This window comes from Teleopsis dalmanni, chromosome 2 (genome assembly GCF_002237135.1).
Source record: "Teleopsis dalmanni isolate 2A chromosome 2, ASM223713v2, whole genome shotgun sequence".
NCBI classification, from domain to species: Eukaryota; Metazoa; Arthropoda; class Insecta; order Diptera; family Diopsidae; genus Teleopsis; species Teleopsis dalmanni.
In genome coordinates this window covers 45,697,396-45,720,218 of record NC_051847.1, presented here as the reverse complement: position 1 = coordinate 45,720,218, position 22,823 = coordinate 45,697,396, and the positions used below count along the sequence as shown (strand labels likewise).

At 30.2% G+C, this 22,823-nt stretch overlaps 2 protein-coding genes across 2 annotated transcripts in view; one reads left to right on the top strand and one right to left on the bottom strand.

Moving 5' to 3' along the window:
- LOC119681222 (protein kinase C, brain isozyme) overlaps positions 1–22,823 on the top strand; it is a 54,423-nt gene that overhangs the window by 12,182 nt on the left and 19,418 nt on the right. The window lies entirely within an intron of this gene.
- On the bottom strand, positions 16,035–18,647 carry LOC119681223. The gene is made up of 3 exons (XM_038094347.1): positions 18,530–18,647; positions 16,747–17,480; positions 16,035–16,683 (listed from the first exon to the last, which is right to left on the bottom strand). Exons 2-3 carry the CDS (start codon positions 17,442–17,444, stop codon positions 16,086–16,088), a joined length of 1,296 nt encoding a protein of 431 aa, XP_037950275.1. The 5' UTR covers positions 17,445–17,480; positions 18,530–18,647; the 3' UTR covers positions 16,035–16,085.

The following is a 22,823-nucleotide window of genomic DNA, read 5'->3' as shown; positions in this document are numbered from 1 at the left end:
AAGAAACTTTGAAAGCTAGTAGAAGTTTTTATCTCTGAACTTCAGAACTGCCTATACAGACTCATAGAATCAGTTGCTACGATTCTTCGATGCAATAGTTTTAATTAAACTTAAGCGAAATCACCACCTGAACAAACCACTGAACTTTTTCACTTTTATTTATAAGTTAAAGTTAAGCTGGGTGAGATTGTACCGGCAATCCCAGGCATTAACTCAGGCATATAGACCCATTGTATTACCGTATAAGAAAAAACGTAGATTTTTAGGAACACTTTGAATTATTTATAAATAAATAATACAACTATTTTACTTCCCATTCCACTTTCTGATCATAACAGTCCGGAGTAAAGACACCAGTGCGACTTCAAGCACTTCTCCCTGTTGCGTTCTATTCACCGCCTATGTTTTCTTATTTAAGTCGGTGAATATTACATTAAACAATCTTTTTTGAAAGGACATTCACTTCCTCATTTGTCAAACACAATTTAAACCAGCTTATCAACCAGCTAAACAACCAAATCAATACAACAAAAAAAAAATTTTATACTTATGTTAAAAAAAAAAAAGAGCGCATTTATTTTTCTACTCATTCTTCTTTTTTATGACAAACGGGGAAAGTAGATTAATACTATCTCAAGTGCATCTCTATTGTTCCGGCGTTATTCTCCAAAATGGGGATATAAACCTTTTGGGTGCCATTTCAAGGCTAACTATACATTTTTTTAAAGCTATTTTGATACCAAATTTATATGTATCTTTATACTCTATTTCTCTAACAAAAGTACTATTTAAAATACATTATTGTTGAATGGATAGATGCGAAGTCATTGCGTCTGCGCTGACAAACTTTCAGGATGTCGATACCAGCTTCATCGATAGAATTTGAACACTAACTATACACCATTGAAATCTTCTTTGATATTTCGAATTGAATTGTAATTATATTTTCCAAGTCTAAGCATATGATAACGATTTTGTGGTTATTAACCTGAATAAATGCGCCATCAGTGCTACCTTTTCCAACTGGAAAAAACAAGCGAAAGAAATGGAGCTTGTGAAATTTAAAGAATAAACAAAGCACTTTTTATCAACAAGTAAATTTCCTGACTGTCTTGGGACTCATGTGAATGTTGGCAACTACAAGTTGAAAGTTGTGAAAAACTTGGTTTATTTGGAAATTGGCATATGAACTATACACAACGTCATCCTAAAGTTTTTAAGAAAGTTCACTATTTAGTTAGTCCACAATTTACTCTTTACTTTATTAGCCAATAAATATTACTACAGGCTAATTATGCAATTGAGAAATAAAGCACTCTTTCGAAAAACAAAAATCACGCTTCACAAGTCTCTCATCATGCCTGTTCTGCTGTTAGGTATATAAGCTTGGACAATTACCAACAGTGATAAGATATCGTTGGGAGTATTTGTGAGAAAAATTTCACAGAATATCTATGGTCGCTTACACTTTCCCATCAAGGATCAAATAAGTTGGAATATTGTGCTATAAAAGTTATACCGCTGCACTGACATAATAAAGCACATAAAAATTAGCTGCTGCGCTGATTTGGGCAAGACGTGCGAATAGAAGAAAGTGCTTCAACTAGAAAAGTTGATCATGTCATGCTAATGGAAGGAAATAGTCCGGCTAGAATAGCGTTTAATTCGATATCCACTAGTGGAAAACATTGTAGAGGCTATATGCGATATGCTTGTTGGAATTACCAGGTTACCAACGACATCATGGCACTCGATATTATCAATTGGTAGTACCAAACCATTGAGCGGATTATCTGGAGAAATCCGAATATACGCGATTAAGGACGACTCACTTCTGTAATGACCCACTAAATAACTAAATACTTCTAAAATCCAAGTGTTTAGTGGTTTTAATCACAATATATCTTTGAATTGGTAATACCAAACCCTTGAGCGCATTTACTGGAGATATCCGGATCTACGCAATGAAGGACGACTCACGTCTGTAATGACCTACTAAATAACTAAATACTTCTAAAATCCAAGTATTTAGTGATTTTAATCACAATATATCTTTGAATTTGTAATACCAAACCATTGAGCGCCTTATCTGGAGATATCCGGATATACGCGGCCAAGGACGACTCACGTCTGTAATGACCTACTAAATAACTAAGTACTTCTAAAATCCAAGTATTTAGTGATTTTAATCACAATATATCTTTCAATTATACAAAGAACAGAAAACATTAATCTTATTTTTGCGCAAATCTTCGTTCATATAATATATTGTGATTCATTTATGTATTGTAGCTGCTTGTCTTTACTACTATTTATATTTACGTTACCATTGATTTATTGACTTCTAACTATCAACAGAGGAAAATACTTGGCATTTGATTTCCCTTCGGTTTACACAATGTTAAAATGTCCTTAAGCACAACAATAAAAATCCCTATTGACTACACGCACTACTTCAATCGAGTATGTTGCATTACTCCAAGGGATTAAATTACCCAAAAGTGAGAAAAAATAACAAAGCAAATAAATTGAATTTGTCACTAAAATACAACAACAACAATAACAACACTAATGGCTACTATAACAACGTCTGTGCACTAACGACAACAGGTGTGAATTGGTAAAAGTTAAAAATATTTCAACTTCTCTTTGTTTATTTGTTTGCATTATTATTGTTGTTCTTACATTTGTTGTTGTTATTACCATTAGTCGAACCTTACAAGGGAAATTTAATCTGTACACAACAACAACGAATACACAATAACAGCACAAAATCATTGTCAACAACAACAACGTAGGCAAAGCAAAAGGAAAAACTCATATTACAAGACAGCTATTGCTATGTATAAGACACACTTTCCGACTACACTTGAGACCAAAAATAGCAACAAAATTTGACACAAAAGAAAAAAAATCTACAAATATTTTAATGGCATTTATTTGTGGATAGATGAAGTGTAGCACACTTTTAGGAATTAAGTTATATGATTTTGAAACAGCTGCAAGCTTTCAAAGCAATCAATAGCACATTACACTTTTCAATGTTAAGTTGATATATGTGAGGCACGACTAGCTCAAAGAGCAGGAAGTAGGACTAGGGGAAAGTGATGGTAAATTTATTGTCAGCGTGATTTTGGTATTTTTTTTTTTTTTGTTTCTATCTTAAAATGTTTCTAAACAGAGAAGAGATTACTTTATTTTGGTTAGTTAATATATAAATATTCTCAAGTGAATTGTGGGAGATAAGCGCAGATTTTAATTGGACTCAATAGAAAAATATTTATTTTTTTAGGATTTATATTACATATTAGACAAATTTGTTAATCTATCAAGGAAATATGAGCTTAAATAAAAATAAGGAATATTAGTTTCATATTTTCAATAAATTTCAGAAATATGTGTTAACTTAATAATAAATATTAGTTTCATATATATTGATATTCAGATGTCTGAGTGGGTGAATTAGCACCTTTACTCTATTTTATCTGTGGACAGTTTTAAGTCACACTAAGAATAACTTTGTATCTGCCTGTGTTTATCAAATTTCGCTGTATTTTTAGGATGCTGAGAGTTGGATTATTGTGACTGTCAATTATATTGAATAGTTTCAGAGCACGATCTTTAATGTATTTTTCGACTGAATCGACTCTCAGATCTCTGTGAATATCCGCTCCTCTTACGTACCATGGGGCGTTAACCAGTTTTCTTAAGGCAATATTTTGCTCTCTTTGAAGAATTTTTAAAGTTGAGTTTGGCGCTTGGCAAAACGCAATACTACCATAAAGTAGTCCAGGTTTAATAATCTGCTTCAATATGCTAACTCTATTAGTTTCACATTTTCAATAAATTTTGGAAATATGTACTTTTGTTCTTGCAAATTTTTTGAATAAATAACCCAAATATCTTACATTTTTGGAATTACAGTCATAAACATATAATATGATATAAACACGTGATATACATATTGAATCTCCATCATTCTTTCTACCTCAACATCATAATGATATCTTAACCAAGCTGTTTTATAGAAGCATATATTTTTGTTTTAATCCTGCATTCATACGTAAACTATTGTATACAATCAAATATTCGAGATTACAGATAAAAAGAGTCCAGACTTTATATCTGTAGGTATGAAAAGGTCTAATTTAGACTTAAAATGAACATATTTTTTTCACAGTATTTAACTTTATATTTAAAAAATTTTTTTTAATTTGCTACATCCGCCTTATCTTTTTGACTACCTATTAACTTTCTTAAATTGCTACTTCCTTAACATTTAATACATTTAATTCTTCCATAACCCTAATATAACATATATTTAGTAATAAAATGATTTATTTTGAGCTCCACCTCAAAGTTCTAAGCGAGTATAATAGACAATCCAAGCTAGACCGTCTCTTCGCTAGTTCACCAAAATTAATGAAAGTGGAATCATTGGATTTCTTTATCGGGATAATCAAATGGACTAATAAGGATAACACATAGAGTCTGATTATAAATAATGATTAGTGTAACTCGCCTCTTCCTAACAACTTTCAGCGCATGTTAATGGGCAAATGTTTCATCTAAGAGTAAGTGTTAATGTTCGCATCAGTGTAAGAATGCACTCAAACCATCTCTCAGGAATAATAATAATATTGCGGTAATTAATATCAGAATGAAACGATCACGGGAAACATCAGATTCATATTTGCACAATTAAGCCTTCCTTACACTACTCCAAGGTGCATAATCCATTATGATTTAGAGCTATACACTCACAATATCCAATTGACTCAGCATATGATGGCGAATAGAAAACCCCATCACTTAGAATATACAAATTTTGTTGTACATATGGCCCAGAATCCCAGAAGAATGTTTGTCAAACAATCATTATGTGATTTGGTGCGTTTCATGTTAAACGAAACCCTAAATGAACAAATTTATCGATTGTACGTCATGGTAAGCCCTTAAACTATTGAAAAATCAACTCCTTACTGTCAAAAAGTAGCAGTATGGTGCGAAGTTTGTGCTGATTCATATCATATGATCACTCATAAGATCATACTTTTTCTAACTTGTCAGTGGCAAATGAACAATCGTTAATCAAATGCGTTAAAGAGCTATGTTAAATGATATGTAGCACTTCTGATTTCAATAAAATACTGCACCATCTCACTTAAAGCTATTATTCGCCAGTCACTTGATTTTAAAAATGTTGATTTGTCCAAATTTATTCTTTGTCGATACTTGAAGCGAAAGTGTATAACATCTTAAAAACAGTATACGAACTTAAGGCCAACATCGTTCATGAATTAGCCACCATAATGGCTGAAACATTGGCAAATATGATAAGAAATGCCAAGCACATTAGGCCATTCGAGCTAAGGGTGACCACTTACGCGATATTATCTTAAGAAAATAATGTAATCAAAACTCCTTAAGCCCAGTTAAATGACTTTCAACTAAAGTACACAAAATTGTTTTCTTTCCATGTCTTTTACGTAAGTTAGTAAGTGGCTCCACCTAAAATAGGCAATCTTGTATATTACATGAGACACAAATAAATTAACACTAAAATTCATAAGAATTCTTAAGTAAATATTTTAGCACGAAACATTTCACTATTAATCACAATAGCATATAAGCATATAATACTTAAAACTAAGTATTAAATTAATGTTCAAACAAACGAAATTCAAAACCTTGATAGAAACATTTAAATTCTATGAATTCCACCTCATAAAATAAATTATGTTCTTCTCTTAAGTGCAGACAATAAAGCAGCACAAAATAAATCTAAATTATTTTATTAAAAACTTTTTCTATATCTGAATCAAGATAAAATTGCTCAATTAAATGCAACAATGGCTATAACAAATACTTAAAACTTTCACAATATTCAATTTAAACTGACAATCAGACAATAACACAAAAGGACAAACAAACTGACAAAAATCAACGACTGTTGCTCACTTAGGGGCAAAGAAAAAGCTAAGCGAATGGCAAATAGCAATCAACTGCAAAGGTAATCACGCACAAATGGCACTAGTTGAAGTGGATTAAATTCCATCCTTTGCAATAATGAAATCCATTTACGCACGTTATCAGTTTAAAATCATACAAACATCAACGCCTCAAACTACGGCAATAACAAAACTCAATCATCATTAAGCAGACTTTTATATATGTATTGACCATTTAAATCATTTTTATTTCAACAAACTTTATACTTGCTTTACTCTTGATTTAATTTTAAAAGTATATTTAAAAATATTTTAAACATTCTTCATTCTTAATACGTATTTTTAATATGAAATGCGCGGCAGCGTACACGAACAACATTAACAGTGTGCGCCGGAAAGTATGCTACTATTTTGAAATAAATTTCGTTTCAGTGAGCTACTTAATTTCATAGTGTTCATGTATATTTGTGTATCTCGTATGTTTATACGAATATGTGCAATTTTGTACGAACATCGCTTTTATGTGTAAGTGCAGCATTACCATTTTATGTGTCGGTGCATTAAAGAATATTACTTCCGCTTTCGCCTACACAAAAGTTGAGCTTATGTTCCGTTAATGGCGGCGTTCATATGTATTATACACGCGCTTTTGTTCTACTATACTGTACACATATAAATATGTTCATATACAAGTATATATGTATATAGACGTATATATGTGTCATTCTGTTATTTTTATAATTTTAGAATTTTATTCTTCTTTAAAATCTTTACTCATTGCAGACACAGTATGAGTATGAATTGACCTACACTTGACATCGTTCACTTAAAAGGTTTTTTTATTACACATAATTTTTTTATATAAAACATAATCCAGAAATCTTTTATATAGCCATAGGCTTTTAGTTTAATTTTATATTGAAATATTTAATATTCATTATAGACAATTATGCAGTTTATAGTTTTAATATGGAACAGAACTTGAAATCTTATGTTAGCTACAAACTTAAAAAGATAAAGAAATTACACGATTTACGGTAGATTATACGATATTAGGTATCTCAGAAGTTTTTATTTGTTTACAAATAAATAAATTATTCAATTTGTTTTATATAGTTTCCTTTCTATTAGTTGGACGGAGTACATTGTTTTCAATAACGAAACTTATTATGAAATTGTTTTTCTTCAAATTATTTAAATATATTATAAGAAAAAATCAGCTCAGAAGTTTTTCAAATAAACAAACAAAGTACTTTAGTTTCAATAATTAAACACATTTTGAAAATGTCTACCTTTAATAATAATACAAAAAAAATTTATTATATGTAATAACAAGAACTTGCTTTGGCGTCACAGGAGCTTTTAGAACGACCCCTTCGGATACCCTAAATGTGATGCTACACCTGCTACCTATTGATCTTCACATCAAAAATATTGTTTGCCACAGCGCTGTTAGACTGAAAGCAATAGGCGTCTGTTCGGAACAAAAATATGGACATAGTCAGATTCTAGGAACAATTCCAAACTGTATGTATAGGATGACATCAGATTATCTGAATCCGTGCCTTAATTTTAAAAAATAAATGTCATTCCCTTTAAGAAATGGATAGAAAAGTAAAAATTTCGAAGCAAATTACGATATCTTAATCTATACGGAAGCCTTGAGAATAAACTGCGGGATAGGACCAGAGATCTTCGCTCCATCTGGAAACTTAAACAGCTCTCTTAGGCCATCTAATGAGGCCCGGTTTCTCAGGTTGAAATCTTAGCAGTTGTAGAAACTTGTCGTCAAATTTTAACATCAAGGACAAATGTAGTATTGCTATTTTTATTGACAGCCAGGCAGCAATTAAACCCCTTGAATCTCTTACAACAAAATCGAATCGCCGATCGGAGCGCCGACATCACCCTCATCTGTTTTCCTGGACATAAGAACTTCGAAAGAAACGCAAAAGCTGACAGTTCACCCCGCTTTGGTGCTACCCTGATTGTGTATCTGACGGTACCGGTTTATATTACCCTAGAGGCCATTAAGAGAAGTACTTATCTTTCTTCAACTTGCCAATAATAGATAGTAAGCACTTAAGTCATGTTCAACTTCCCGGTTGAAATGGCCTACCTATAATAAAGGAAGATCCCCGGAATACAATAGATTTCAATAAGACAATACTATGTACCATGTAACTATCCACACATTGGAGCTCTAACTGATCTCGGTCAAAAGAAGTAGCAAGAATTATCAAGTTCTCATTAGTTGTGCAGCTTCTGTCAGGCGCTGATTATAATTTTTGAAAAACCCTTCCTAAGGAACTCGGTAAAACTATCTGAACTAAATTATCTGAATTCTCAATTAAACTAAATTTGTTAAAATAACAAAAATAGCTCTTGAATTAGGAATACACGTGTCATAATAATCCTCTCGAAAAACTAGCATCTAAAAGAGAAATATCTAAAAATAAATGCTGTAGGGCATTGTTTTAGTTTAAGTCAAGTTAAGTGTTTAAGTAAACCGCAAGGAAACTAATTATATATATTTCCAAATTATAAATAGAATATTTCCAAAGTAAGGTATCCTTTTTGTAAAAGGCAACTAATAACAAAAAGGTAGCACTCGAAACTGTTTGAAGTATAAATGTTAGTGAGTGAGTTGCAGTTGCGACACCTGTACTAAGATCTGGATCTGTTCTGACTAATAAAAGTTGACTCCTTAATGGGAGTATCGTGGTGGCTGTGCTTAAAATCTAAAGTTGCGTGGCTCAAGGATTCGTTACATTTATTTTCATTCGATGTCGCCTTCATCTTTCAACCAAGTGCTATACACCAAAAATCACCAGAAGTATTCGTTAGACCTCGCTACCTCCCGAGGATAGAACTAAACAAATCAAATAGTAATATACTAACAATTATATGGTAACTTATTTTAAATCAATATACAAATTTTTAGTGAAATAATACAATTCTTAAATTTAACAATTTAAAATTTGATTGATATGAAAATAAATTCCAACTGTTGTAAATTAAACAACCTGATAGAAAAACATAAATAACTTTTATTATTGCCCATATTTCTTTAAAAAATTACACTCAACCTCATGTCATTAATCTTCTAATAAATCCTTAACCCTTACCGTAAGATACCCCTGACGTGGGGTTTGTTGTGCTTGTTTGTTGTTTATCCACAAATCCTTCTAATCCGCTTATGATACAATACTTTTTATTTTCCTCTTTTTATTTTTTTAATTGAATTTAATACATTATTTTGCCATGAACACAACAGCTTAGAAAGGACGCACTTAAGCGGCCGAGTTCTCCACTTCAATTTGATTTTGATTTTGAACTTGCATTGTCAAACCTTGGCCTCCAACATTCTTAATTCTCTCTCAACGCTGGCAAGGAGCTATTGTGCCAAGTCATGCGCCTTGGCTTATTGGCTTTATAACCTTGTTGCAATCAATATGACTTTGGTAATATTTTCATAACAGAATATTTAAAATGAAATTTTAGTGTAAATAGAAAGGATTCATCTTCAGATTGAAGGCAACAGACAAGCTATACAAATATTTATGACAGGTATAAGCGTATGATAGTCTCTATGGCATCAGAGATTATATTTTTTTTAAAAATTTTTATTTAAAGTGTTATAAAGATTTTATATACCTTTGTAAACAATATTAGGAAGCTGGCCCTTGTAATTTGGAATGCATCCAGCATTTATGTTGAATAAGTATTTATTGTCTACTTTTAGGCACTAAAAATAAATTAGTTTGGTCACTAATGAATGAGATATAAATTTATTAAATGTTAACTTATTAAAAAATAATAAAATTATTTAAAAATGAGTTAGTCAAATTAATAATAAATGAAAAGACATTATTTTACGAAGACAAAATTTCTTTATAAAAGAGTAAAAATAAGTTCGTTGCTACTGCTTTGATAAGAAAATATGTAATTGATTAATTATTAAAAAATTAATTATTGAAATTTAAATAATGACATAACTATAACTATCTATTTATTAAAAGATTTTAATAAAAATACATATTAAATTATTTTTTTTACATGAAATATCTTAATCTGAAAATTTTTTATTTTCATTATATTTTCTAACAACATTTACATAAGTTATAAGCTAATTTTTTTGACACAAAAATAACACATTATAACAAAGTATTCATAAATAATAAATTTTTATGCAATTTTTATTTGTTGACAATTGTCTCAAAAGGATAAAGAGCCGTAAATTAAAGGCTTTTTCAAAGGATACGAAAGGAAGTCACAAATGAAGCATATCAAAAAGAAGTTATTGAATCAATTGCTTGTCAATATATAAATTTACATATCACTTTACACATATACTTTGCATTCCAAAATATCCTCTTCGTTTTAATAGTACATAAAATTTTTTATTTGCAATGAATAAGTAATATAAAAAACACAAATTTATATGACAATATCTGTAGAAAAAGTATGTGGCGAGGCATTGATGGTTAATAATTTTTATATTCAATCATTGTCAGTCCATTAACATTTTCAGCAACAATTTTCTGTATGTTTTTAATGTCTCAACTTTATAAATTTTTTCACTTCTATGTCCTTTATTTCACATTTAATCAAGCACCGAAATAGATTCTGAATAAATTTTTTATAAAAATGTTTTATCCTGAATTAATTTTCCAATAGTTTTTTATTTCAACTATCCTTAGACCCATCAATTGAAACATAAATGGCAGTATTTATGTTTCTTCTCACCGATTTTTTGCGATCATTGCGGTTCACTATTGCATGGTATTAGGCGCAGGGGACTTAAATGTAAAGGTAAATGACGTTAAATTGTTCACTTAATGATGATTTGCAATTGTCTCGTTAACTTCGTTGTTGTTTGTACGTTTGTAAACAATATTTAATAAATTTATTAATATCACAATATAACATAATGTATGTATAATAAATTAATATAAATAATTTCAGAAACCCATTATACAAATAAAATTTTCTAGAACTTGTAATAAGGGCAGTTCGGCATTATTTATAGATGTCATTATTAATTATATCATTATGATATTTTTTTGGTAGTTTGTTCTTGACTAAGTGTAGTAGCTTCTTATCAATACACATTTTTCGTCACAGTACAACATTTGATGCGTTCTTGTGCTATATATCGTTCTCTCATCACTTCTTCGAACAAACGTATTCATTAATTCACACATTTCGTGGGTAATTTTGCTCAATTTATTCTTTCATTTACATCTTTTACAACCAATTATTTCAACGTTGCTGCTCATCTCAAAATGTAATAAAAAAATGTCAAATATGCTTTATGTATTCAATGAGACCTATTCCTAAATTTGACGTTTGCATATGATTCAAATTTATCAATATACCTGCATAAAATGATATTATAAAAGTGAAGTAGTTGCAGAGTACTGATTTATTTAGACTATTTCTTTGATTTATATATATTTTGTCATTGTAATATACTTCGAGGTATGAGCCTAAATTAACAATAATTTACAATCAGACGATAAATAAAATGAAAATTTTATTGCGGTATACATATGTGCCATTAACATTAATTTACAATAAGAGAACTATCATAATTAATTCATTATAAAATAATTAAAATTATATGTTCTTTAAAACGCGATTAAAGTTAAATCTCCTTTTAAAGGAAATTAAACTTTTACACAGCCTAAAAGTATGCAATAATTTGAATTATAAAACTTACACGCTACATAAAACTTTTCGCAATTACTGTTTATTTGGTTACTTATTAAAATTATTAGAAATTAATTATAATAATATCTTCTTTTAAACGAGATTAAAGTTAAATACCCTATTAAAGAAGATTAAACTTTCATACAGAATATATGGATATTGCTATATTTCCTTCAAGATTTAAAGCCATATATATAGTTTCTATAAAACCATTTAATTGAAATTTTTCATTTCATATTCATTAAAATGGCAATAATATTTTAGATACATCTAAAATAGATTTTAGATTTATTTTAGATATATAAATACCAAATCCTCTTGACCACCTCTTGCATATATGAATGTCAAGATACGTTAACGAGAAATGCTATATATAAAACAAAATATATAAATTATATAAGAGATAATAAATCCCTTCTAATATAAAAACAATGATTTTGATTTTGTGATATATAAAGTAAAACTAAATTTTTTTTCTTTCTATTTACTATTTTATTACTAAATTTTTTACTTGAAATAGTTGTTAAATTATAAGTATTTTAGCATTTTAATATGAATTATGTTCAGCATTTACAGATAATCAATTGTGCTTAATATACAAAAAAAATTATAAAGCTTAAACATAATTATATTTAATATTTATTCAATAAGACTTCAACCAATTTTAAAATCTCTAACAATTTAAGTTCAAAATTTAAAATGTCAAAACTTCATTTCATCTCATCGTTTCATTCATCTTCTATTTTTACAAAACCTCTAACCTTCTACAAACAAAGTCAAATGCAAAATTCTACCTTAATAGTAATCTCAATCTCTGATAGCAGCACTCAGTGACGTTGTTGTGTGGTTCGAGCAGGAAATTACAAGGTACTTGTCCAAAAATACAAAATCGAATTTGACTGCCAGCAAGGAAAATGACCAACGGCATAACTTTGTTTTGTATTTGTGTGGCCCCTAAAAACACACACTACAAAATTGCTTTCGATTACAAGCGTTCATCTGAGCTCTTCTTCCTGTTAAGTGCAACACAGATTTTCACAGGATTTTGAATGTTTGAGAATCATTAGTTTCTGTAAGGATTCATAACGCATTTACCCACAGCAATTTGTGCAAATATGTGCTTTTAATTATAGCTAAGCTTGTATAGTATTATTAATATTTTAAACTACTAAAACATTAAACATAATAACAAGGTATGTTCTTAACACACTTTCACTTTCCTTTAATCCAGCTTTGGGAAGAAAATGTAATTACATTTGTAGAAATTTTACAAAATTTAATTTTAAAACATTTTTGGCTGTAGTATATATTACTACATATATTTCAGTTATCTGTTACTGAAATGCAATATATTGGTAACCCTGGCTGAAATAAAAAATAATATCGTGCAAAACTTTAGACGATATGGTCCCTTATCATGTATTCTTTTTATTTTCGTTATGAAAATTCTCATGAATATTGCATGTATTTATCGTAACGGCACAATATTATGCATATGTCTCCAGCTTCTTGCTTAAGCCGACGACATCGACATCATTAACCTTAGCAAGCGCGATATTGGAACTAACTTTACTGCTATCGAAAAAGAATCTACCCAAATGGGATTGGCGGTGAATGAGGGCAGAACGAAATATATGGCAGTTACTGGTAGACAAGTACGCTGTTCGAACAACAAGCTGATAGTTGGCAACTACATTTTCAAATCTGTTATAGATTTCATTTGTTTCGGTATCGCCGTAACAAATATCAATCTCAGCTGCCTGGAGATCAGACGAAGAATCACCATTGCCAATGGGCTCAATAGACAATTAAGACGAAGAACTCTCTCTCTCGATGAACAAAACTTGCGCTCTATAGGACACTCATTATCACAGAATGCTAACGCAGCACTGATAGTTTTTGAGAGCAAAGTTTTCTTGAGATCTTTGATCCTCTACGAGTTAATGACGATAACCGCATCCGTATGAACCACAAAGTGTACAAGATTTATGACGATTTTGGTGTAATTCAGCGAATTAATATCCACCAACTTTGCTGGCTTGGTCATGTCGTAAAAATAGATGATGGCAATCCAGTATAACAGTGACTTCTGTAGTATGACCAAGTTGAGGAAGGACTAACCGCACTTCAAAAGTGTCTGCAAGACTGCTCCGTCAAGACAAAAAACCCGATATCACATAGTTACTGCCATTTAAGTAAATACGTTTATACGTATAAGCCTACAATAAATTGAACTAAAAAATAAATTCTTTATTATGATGTGACCATAAAAAGAACACATCTAAAAACATTCCTTCGATTTATTTAAAATGGTTTTAATTTTATTTAGAATTTTTAGTATTATCTTAAAAAAAGTCTTTGAATATTTTTGCTACCACTTTTCACAATTTCTAAAATAATAGGATATATAATTTATTTTGAGGTTAACAAATGCACATTATATTAAAATTATTATAATCCTTAAAAAACTGTTAAAAATTAATTTAATTAACATAAAGGTAACTATTTAATTAATTGATGGTGTGACCGCCACACATAAAAGGCGGTCTACTTCGCCTTAGTCAATAATCTTAAGTTTATTGATATGCGTTCATTATATTTTTAGTTAATATTTTATCAATCAAACAATATAAATTTAAAATGTAATACATCATTATGAGCCATCGTGGCAAACCAAAAGAAGACCCTTTTATATTAAATAAATAAGTATTCATAAATTTTTAAAGCTGCTTATCATTAAATCGTTTATTTTGGTTACTTAATTACATTTCTTCTCTTTATTTTTTTTATACAAAGAAATGTTATATTTTTTTACACACAACTGCTTTAATCATTATATAGCGATTTTATAACATTTAACATTTTTTCCACATGTGTTGCATATAACCACAATGAAGTATATGTGTTTTTATTCGAGTTCAGCTTAAATGCTGATTTCCCAGCTCACATATCCGCCCAATGCTATGTTATTTTGGTCAGTGTCAACTCATGGAACCATACACAGCACAATTCCGAATGAAAATGAATTAATAAGCACTTTTCGGTGCTTTATGACTCCCAGGACGAGAACAATAATTATGTGCAATACGCTGCAGGCACAATGAGTGGAAACGTTTCCATTGGATTGTTTGCTGCTATTTCTCATGTTTTTGGCATTCTGAAATCGTTAGTATCCTTTTACGTTTTTGCCACAGGAAACAGTAATAAAACAATCAACAGTTAAGCTCGGTGAACGGAGCAAAAAAAATCTTATGAAATATACAATAGAATTTTATATTGTATTTTCCTCTAGTCAGATTTCTAATGTATTCAATTACCTATTTCTCTTCAAGTTACTTAATATGTTATTATTTTGGAAACTCCTAAAAGGATGCAAGAGTTGATTGAAGATGAAGTTGCCAGACTTATTTATTATTAAAAACGATTGTGGAACTGCGACCATCGTATCTATTGTGCCCCCTTCTGGGTTTAGAGTAAATGTCTTAGTCTTGTTGCATCAGTAAAAAGTAGTATAGAACCTACTCTATAGAGTTTCATTGCCTCTTCCGTAAGGACATACATTCCCATTGCCTCTCCGTAAGGATATACATTCCCAAGAGTCTATTTATTGTATGCATTAGCGCAGGGCATTCTAGCAGCACATGTGTGGCAAACTCTTCATTCTAAATCACAATGTATACTAAAGCCAAAAATTTTATGATATCCGGTTTTGTATAACTTCTGATTTTTTTTTTAGATTTTATTTACGTTGATAACACATGTATGATAATATATGATTTATGATATTCAATAAAAGCAAATGACAAATTTTAGATGATAGACCGATAATAGATAATAAACAATAGATAATAGATAATATATAATTGATAATAGTTAATGGTAATAGATAATATTTAATAGGTAATAGATTACTAATAATAATACATAATAAATAATACATAAAACATAATAGATAATAGATGATGTGTAATGTATGATAGATGATATATGATAGATGATGTATAATAAAAAATAGATAATACATAATTCATATAGATAATAGATGATAGTTAATATATGATAGATAGATCATGTATAATAGATGGTATATGATAGATGAAAGCTAATAGATGATAAATATTTGGTAAAAAATAATAGATGAAAGATATAATCCAATAACGGTTAATAGAAAATATACAATAAACAATAAATAATTAACAACAAACAAATAATAATAAAAAATAAATAATAATTAATAAATCATTTATAATGAATAACAAATAATAAAAAATAATAAACAATAACAATTGTTTATATAGCAATTATATTTTAATCTGTGCTTCGTATGTTAATAATTTCTATAGATAGGATAATATTTTATTTCTTGTCTTTATTATTGATTTTATAAAATCTAGAATTGTAAAACTGTTAAGTTTTAAATTATTTGCGTATTTCTATAAGATCCTTAATTCCATCTGAAAAATCTTTGCGCATGTCTTCTTTCTCATATTTCTCTTCAGCTGCTTTATCTAGAAACTCTTGTACATATTGAGGAACTGGAACATCTTCCAGTAAAGTAGAGTTGGCATCTATCATCTCCAAAAAATCATAATATTCTGCCTCATCCGGCTCAGAAAATTTCATTTTTTTACTACTAGAAGGTTCGCAATCATCATCTTCATTCATTTTTGAATCAGACAACATTTCATTTCCCATCTCATCTTCATCATCGGAGAATTCATAATCCGAGAAATCTTCAGTTCGTTTTGCAGTATTAAAAAATACACTTGTCCTTTCAATGAAATTACCTTCATCAGGAGATGATATTGGTATATGATTTTGTGTACCAATCTTCTCCTTGAGCAATTTTCGCTGATATCTTGGTTTTGTTATTTCATGCAGCGCGTTTGTTCTTTCCATAAAAGTTCCTTCATCGGACGATGATAATGGTATATAATTTTGAGTACCAACTTGTTCTTTACAAAATTTCCGAGCAATTTTGGGTCTACCCATGTTATTTCTGGCATTATCTAATAAACTACATATTATGTTTATAAGTGTTATTTGAATTATTGTATTATAACATGAATATAAAACTTACGTTTGAAATTCCTTTTTGAATGGTTTTATAATTATTTTTCTATTCGGGCCATACTTAGGTAAATAATCACCGAAAAATTGATTCAATTGTTCTATAGTGTATTCTCCATAATAACCAGCATAAGTCGGAGCACAATCAGTAAGGAACTCAATCATGGGCTCATCATCTGTTTTAACCTCAGATGGATGCTCTATAACAGTTGGCTTACAACCCAATGAGTTTTCCGCGGTTGAACTGGTATTAGTTATTTCTAAACCCCTTTTTAGCGAATTAAATCTTATAGCGGCAAAAACTCGAAGTTGCTCCAATTTATCACGACTTATAACACCTGTTTTTCCTTCAGATATCTTTGGAGGATTGATGACACTTGTTTTAGACTTTGTATTACATATAACCTTAGAAAGCAAATCAAATCTATTTCTACGAAAAAACTTATGCTTCATATGGACGAGTACACCCTTATGTTGATCTTTTCTGCAGTTTAAAAGATCAAAACCATAGTTTAATAATTGATTCGAGAATTCATCCCAGTCACCATAATTCAAATCAAACACAGGATTTGCCAAGTAGGTGTTCCAAGCATTTTTAGTGAGTATTATAGTATCACCTTTTGGTCCCCAAGATATTAATTCGGAGTCATCCAGATTCAATAGATTCCACAGCATCAAAGGTAATTCCAAATTCTTTGTAGTTTCCATTTTAGAGAGATCCACGAGTTCCTCTTGTAAAATTAGCTTAATTAAAATTAAAATAAGTTAAAATTATCAATGATATTTATTTAAGGTTTTATGGTTATTTTTTTATTTAAAGCACATTACATTATAATATCTTTCAACTAATATAACATATAACTAATATAACAGAAATGATCAACTTGACTTTATACTCGTATACCGTTGTCAATAATAGACGGAAGTGGATTAAGCTTCAACAGAAACTATAAATGATGTCAACCCAATAAATACTAAGGTTATGAAAAATATTGGTTATGCTGCAAATATATGTTTTTACAAATATTTAGACTTAATGAAATCAAGACTACTATCCAAGGAAAGCAAGCAACGAATGTACAAGACAATAATAACACCGGTAGCTACATATGGTTCAGAAACATGGACAATGACGAAGGCGGACGAAGAACCTTTAAAATTTTTGAAAGAAAAATAGTTCGCGAAATCTACGGGCCAATCCAAATGCAGAAACTTTTCAAAGACGAACAAATAATAAAATTGAAGAACTGCTTAGAAATGAAAATATAGTAAGATACATCAAGTCGTAAAGGTTGCAATGGGCTGCTCATGTAATAGGAATGGGGCCGAACAGCATATTCAACGCAAAGCCGATGACAACCAGGCACAGAAGTGGGCCAAGAACAAGATGAGATGAGAACGTGTATGGTGATGCAAGAACGATTGAAGTACTGAACTGGAAGAGAATAGCAGAAGATAGGGACAGATGGAGGCAGATCGTGAGAGAGGCCAAGGTTCATACTGAACTGTAGTGCCAAATAAGAAGAAGAAGAAGGTTATGAAAAATATGTCAGCTACATTCTCTACATTTATTTAAATTCTCTACATTTTTTTAATATGTCAAAATATTATAGTTTATCACTGATTGGTAAATCGGCAATAAAGTTTAAGAGTTAAAACTTTTGTCATTTAAAATAGTTAAAAGTATGTCGATACATTTTAGGTCCATATCTCTATCTATACTATATATATAGTATATTATATATTACTTTTACATTATATTATATTGTGTAGAATAAAAATTTCATACTTACAGATTTTAGAAGTAGTTCACAAAGAGACTTTTAGTAATACAAATCTTAACCTTGATCCTTAGAGCGCAGAAAGAGACTGAACCAGTTACTAACAAAACTGAATTGAAAGCAACCAACTGTCTAGTAGGAAAAAAAATTTCAAATGAAAATTATTTTTACTGGTTGTCAAAGTGCTTTTGTAAAAGTGATGTTACCAGATTTTTCAATAATTTAACTGCATACTTTTTGAAAATTTTAGTATATTTCATACATAACATTTACACTTACAAATATAATGTGTGTAAATTGAACACTATAAAGATATGTGAGGACATTATCTGGGGTGTTAGTGGGATTTTTAACCAATCTCGCAAAATACATTTTATAATAACTTCAATTATAACACAATATGCATTCAACTACATAATTTTATATATAATTAATATTGGTTTAACCAGAAAATATTATTATATGGTAGTTTTCCTAAAGTGAATAAATAATTTACTTAATTATATATTCTCAGTTTTCAGACCAATAGTTTTTACCAACTTTCTATTTACTACTTTCACAAAACTTCAAAATTTAAGATCTCATTTGATCTAAAGGTTTTACCATTTGAAAACTTTTTAAAACCCCTCAGCAGGCGATAATTTGAAATCCGAATCTGGAGAATACGATGGATGTGGTCATACATCCCATACAAACTATCACGACTTATAACACCTGTTTTTCCTTCAGATATCTTTGGAGGATCATTTGAAATCCGGATCTGGAGAATACGATGGATGTGATCATACATCCCATACAAACTATTAAAGCTTAAGAAGAACTAACAAACTTGTGTAAGATCTCACTTTATATTGGTAGAACATTACATCTATTCTATTAATTAGTACTGCAAATGTTTGTTTGGGTTATTAATTCAGGTTGATTAATGGATGACAGTACACTTCAGAATTGATCGTGTTGATGTCCGTTAAAAGTTCAAGAAGATTATTTACATAAGATCTCATAAACCTCATGGCATGACATCACTGTTCTCCGTTTTTGTAACGCTATAAGCTGGTTTAACATTTTTCATTTCATAAAGTCTTGCTTTTAATATAATTGTAGATAACTCAGATAATAGATAATTGATCAAAAATTGATCATATTACCGATATTTACGAAACACATTACATTGACGTTAGGGCATTGGAGCAAATATTTTTCTGCAAGTACTTGTGGAAATAATATGATATGTTTTATAATTAGACCAAATATAATAATCACCTGAACATTAATGATCAAATTTGAACAATTTTATCTCACAACGAGATCAGAAGTTATTTTTTGGTCATCTGCATAAATCAATGGTTTTGCTTTGTCGTTATCGTGCTCCTGCATCAACAATCAAATTGCCAGTACAAGGCTATTACAGAATATTTTTGGTGCTAACTATCCACCTTTGCATAACAAGAAAGTAATGTGTGCCGAAAATGTTAATTGTAGTTATCTATAATATCGGTCCTAACAATATACTAGGCTATAAAACGACGTGATCCATTACTTTCACTCCAAATATAAAAGCTCTGACTTAATCTATGGGAGTAAATCGAAGTTATTTAAGATAATGTGGGCCTTAACCGATAACTTACCGCTAAATAACGGTATGGAAGATGACTGGATCTGCTTTATTTCTTTAGCAGCTAAATAAAAGCGTCATAACCCATATACTCCAAACATAAAACCGCTGACTTTGGGGAAATTAGAAGTAGTTTATATAATATCCGACCTGCTCCAAATATAGAACCTAACGAAAAACTGCAATTCAACTGAATTGTGAGTTGGGTGCTAGAAAAAAAATATATTATTTGAAGAATACTACATATCCAGGCTTAAGTTATTAGGTGCCTTACTTTTCAACATACTCGGCGATAATTACAGGATTAGTAGTGATTAGTAGTAGAGGATTAGTATTAGATACTAACTTATATCATTGCATCCGGCTGATTCTTACATGACCATTCTACCGCGGAGAGGGAAAAATAATACTCCCGCGGTTAGGATGGCCTGTCGTAAGAGGCGACTAATATCCCCCAGTGCCAGTCTGGCACTTATGCAAGAAGTGCGAATGGTAGTAAGTTGTGGGCGGCAACTTGCGACATCTGACCAGAGATGATACTATCTGGTACTTCGGGGGTCAGTGGCCCGACAGCTTCGGCTCTGCTGACCATTGGTGTTGGAGTGGTCGAAGTGGTTGTGGTTAATACCCAAAGTCACGCGGAAAGAATGTTTTGCTTGTCATTCATTCGCCGTGGTATGCGTATCAAACCGGGTGCTGTGACCCAAAGATCCGCAGAGGTCAGCGGGTAGGCCTCGCATCTTACCAAGGTGGAAGTTATAACTTGCATGAATTTCTTCATTGGTATCGGCGGAATAAGGAAGGCTATTCCAATGGGGCGTTGATTGACGCTTAAATTAATACGTGTGTTAAGGGCACCGTGGTGTTAAGCCATCGATGGCAGGAAATCACGTAAAAAACACTGGACGTCTATGACCATTCTACTACACACTATTACAAGGAATATAGCATCAAAAGGACTTTTGCAGCTAATTCATTAAGATTCATCACCCCTTTCACTTCACTTAACCTAACCTATACTGCATAACAAAACAGCTTTTAACCATTGGAAGTCCTATATTGCAATTGGTAATATTAAAATTTTGTTGCGATATCCTTTTATATATTAAATAAATATTATTAAATTGTTTATTAATCCGTATTGATGAAAGAAACTTAATTAAACTTGAGAATCTTTATTAAATAAACCACTGTTTTCAATAGAGAGGTTTATTGAACAATAATAAAATTGCAAGATAAAAAGTTTTAATTTTTTTATTTAAAAATAATAAAAAATTTTGTTGTTGTAATTTCACTACTAATCGGTAAAAATTTTTCTATTACAAATTATTAACAAAGACTTATATACATATTGATACTCTATACCCAAAAGTAATCTTCTATTTTGAAACATTTAAAGTTTATTGACTGAAGCGTTTTCTTAAAAGATCCATTTCCTTTACTTTAAATACTTATGCAGTTAAATTTGGAATATTTTCGAATAAATAATGGGAACACCCAAGCACAATATGTCTTCAATTTTAATAGGAATATAATTTTCAGCTTAACTAAGAAACATTATAAAGGAAAAAGAACAGAAGAATGGCATTTTTGTATACCCGAATTACATTGTCCTGCATATTTTTACCTCCTCCCGCTTCAACTGTGCGTCACTCATACGCAGTGCTGTACACTTTTCGCAATTCGATATGCATACATTCAGATTGTGAATTTATTTAAGATCCTTTCAAATTCAATTTCATATGAAAATATTTACATTTCATCGTTTCATGGCATACACCCACACAAATGGACTCCTTATTAAGACACATGAATTCATTGAGTTTAACTTCATGAGATGTAAAAATATAGAAAAATCGAAACTAAATTGAATTTATTGGAGCATAAATAATTTCTGTGTCACAACAAAAGAGTTTCCTATGAAAACAGCCACACTCTAAAAAGGATTTTGTGTTCATTTATATTTTGTGGGCATAAAAATTGCAATAAAATTTTTCTTATTAATATTGGATGCTGGGTGCAAAAAATAGGCATAAGCATTCTGAAGGGAAAAAATGCACATTATTATCACTAAAGAAACCAAAGTGAAGTGTTAAATAAGAAATGACAATGGCAAAATGAAAAGGAAAATAAAAGTATATACATAAGCATGGACAACAATTTTGTGTCGCAACCCACAAAGGGATATATGGATTTATGTATGGTAATCGTACAGTGGCGGATTATAACTTAGAATTCTTCACATTTCATTATAAGTATTCTTCTTATTATTGGAATATTATTAGTATATTAAGTATATTGAGTGAGGACTATAGGATTATGGATTAAGTAATTCAGTTATGTATCGTAAGGATTATAAGTGAGAATTTTTTTTTAATATAAGTAATCCTTTAATAATTAGAACATTAGGAATTTTGAGAATAAGTTCATTTAATGCATTGGAAAAATAATTCTACAGATGTGAAGAAAAACTATATAAATTTAATCCATCTCAGTTACAAATTAAGGATATTAGAATACTTGATTCCTGAGATGATTTTTCAAAAATATTTATAACCAACTAAAGTTCTGTGATTAGAAACATGCACGATATCTGATATACTATAAGGAGTAATATAGTAGGAGATCAGATCAGATTTCTATTGCGTAAAAATGAAACAATTTTATATTAATAATTTCTTCATTTACTTC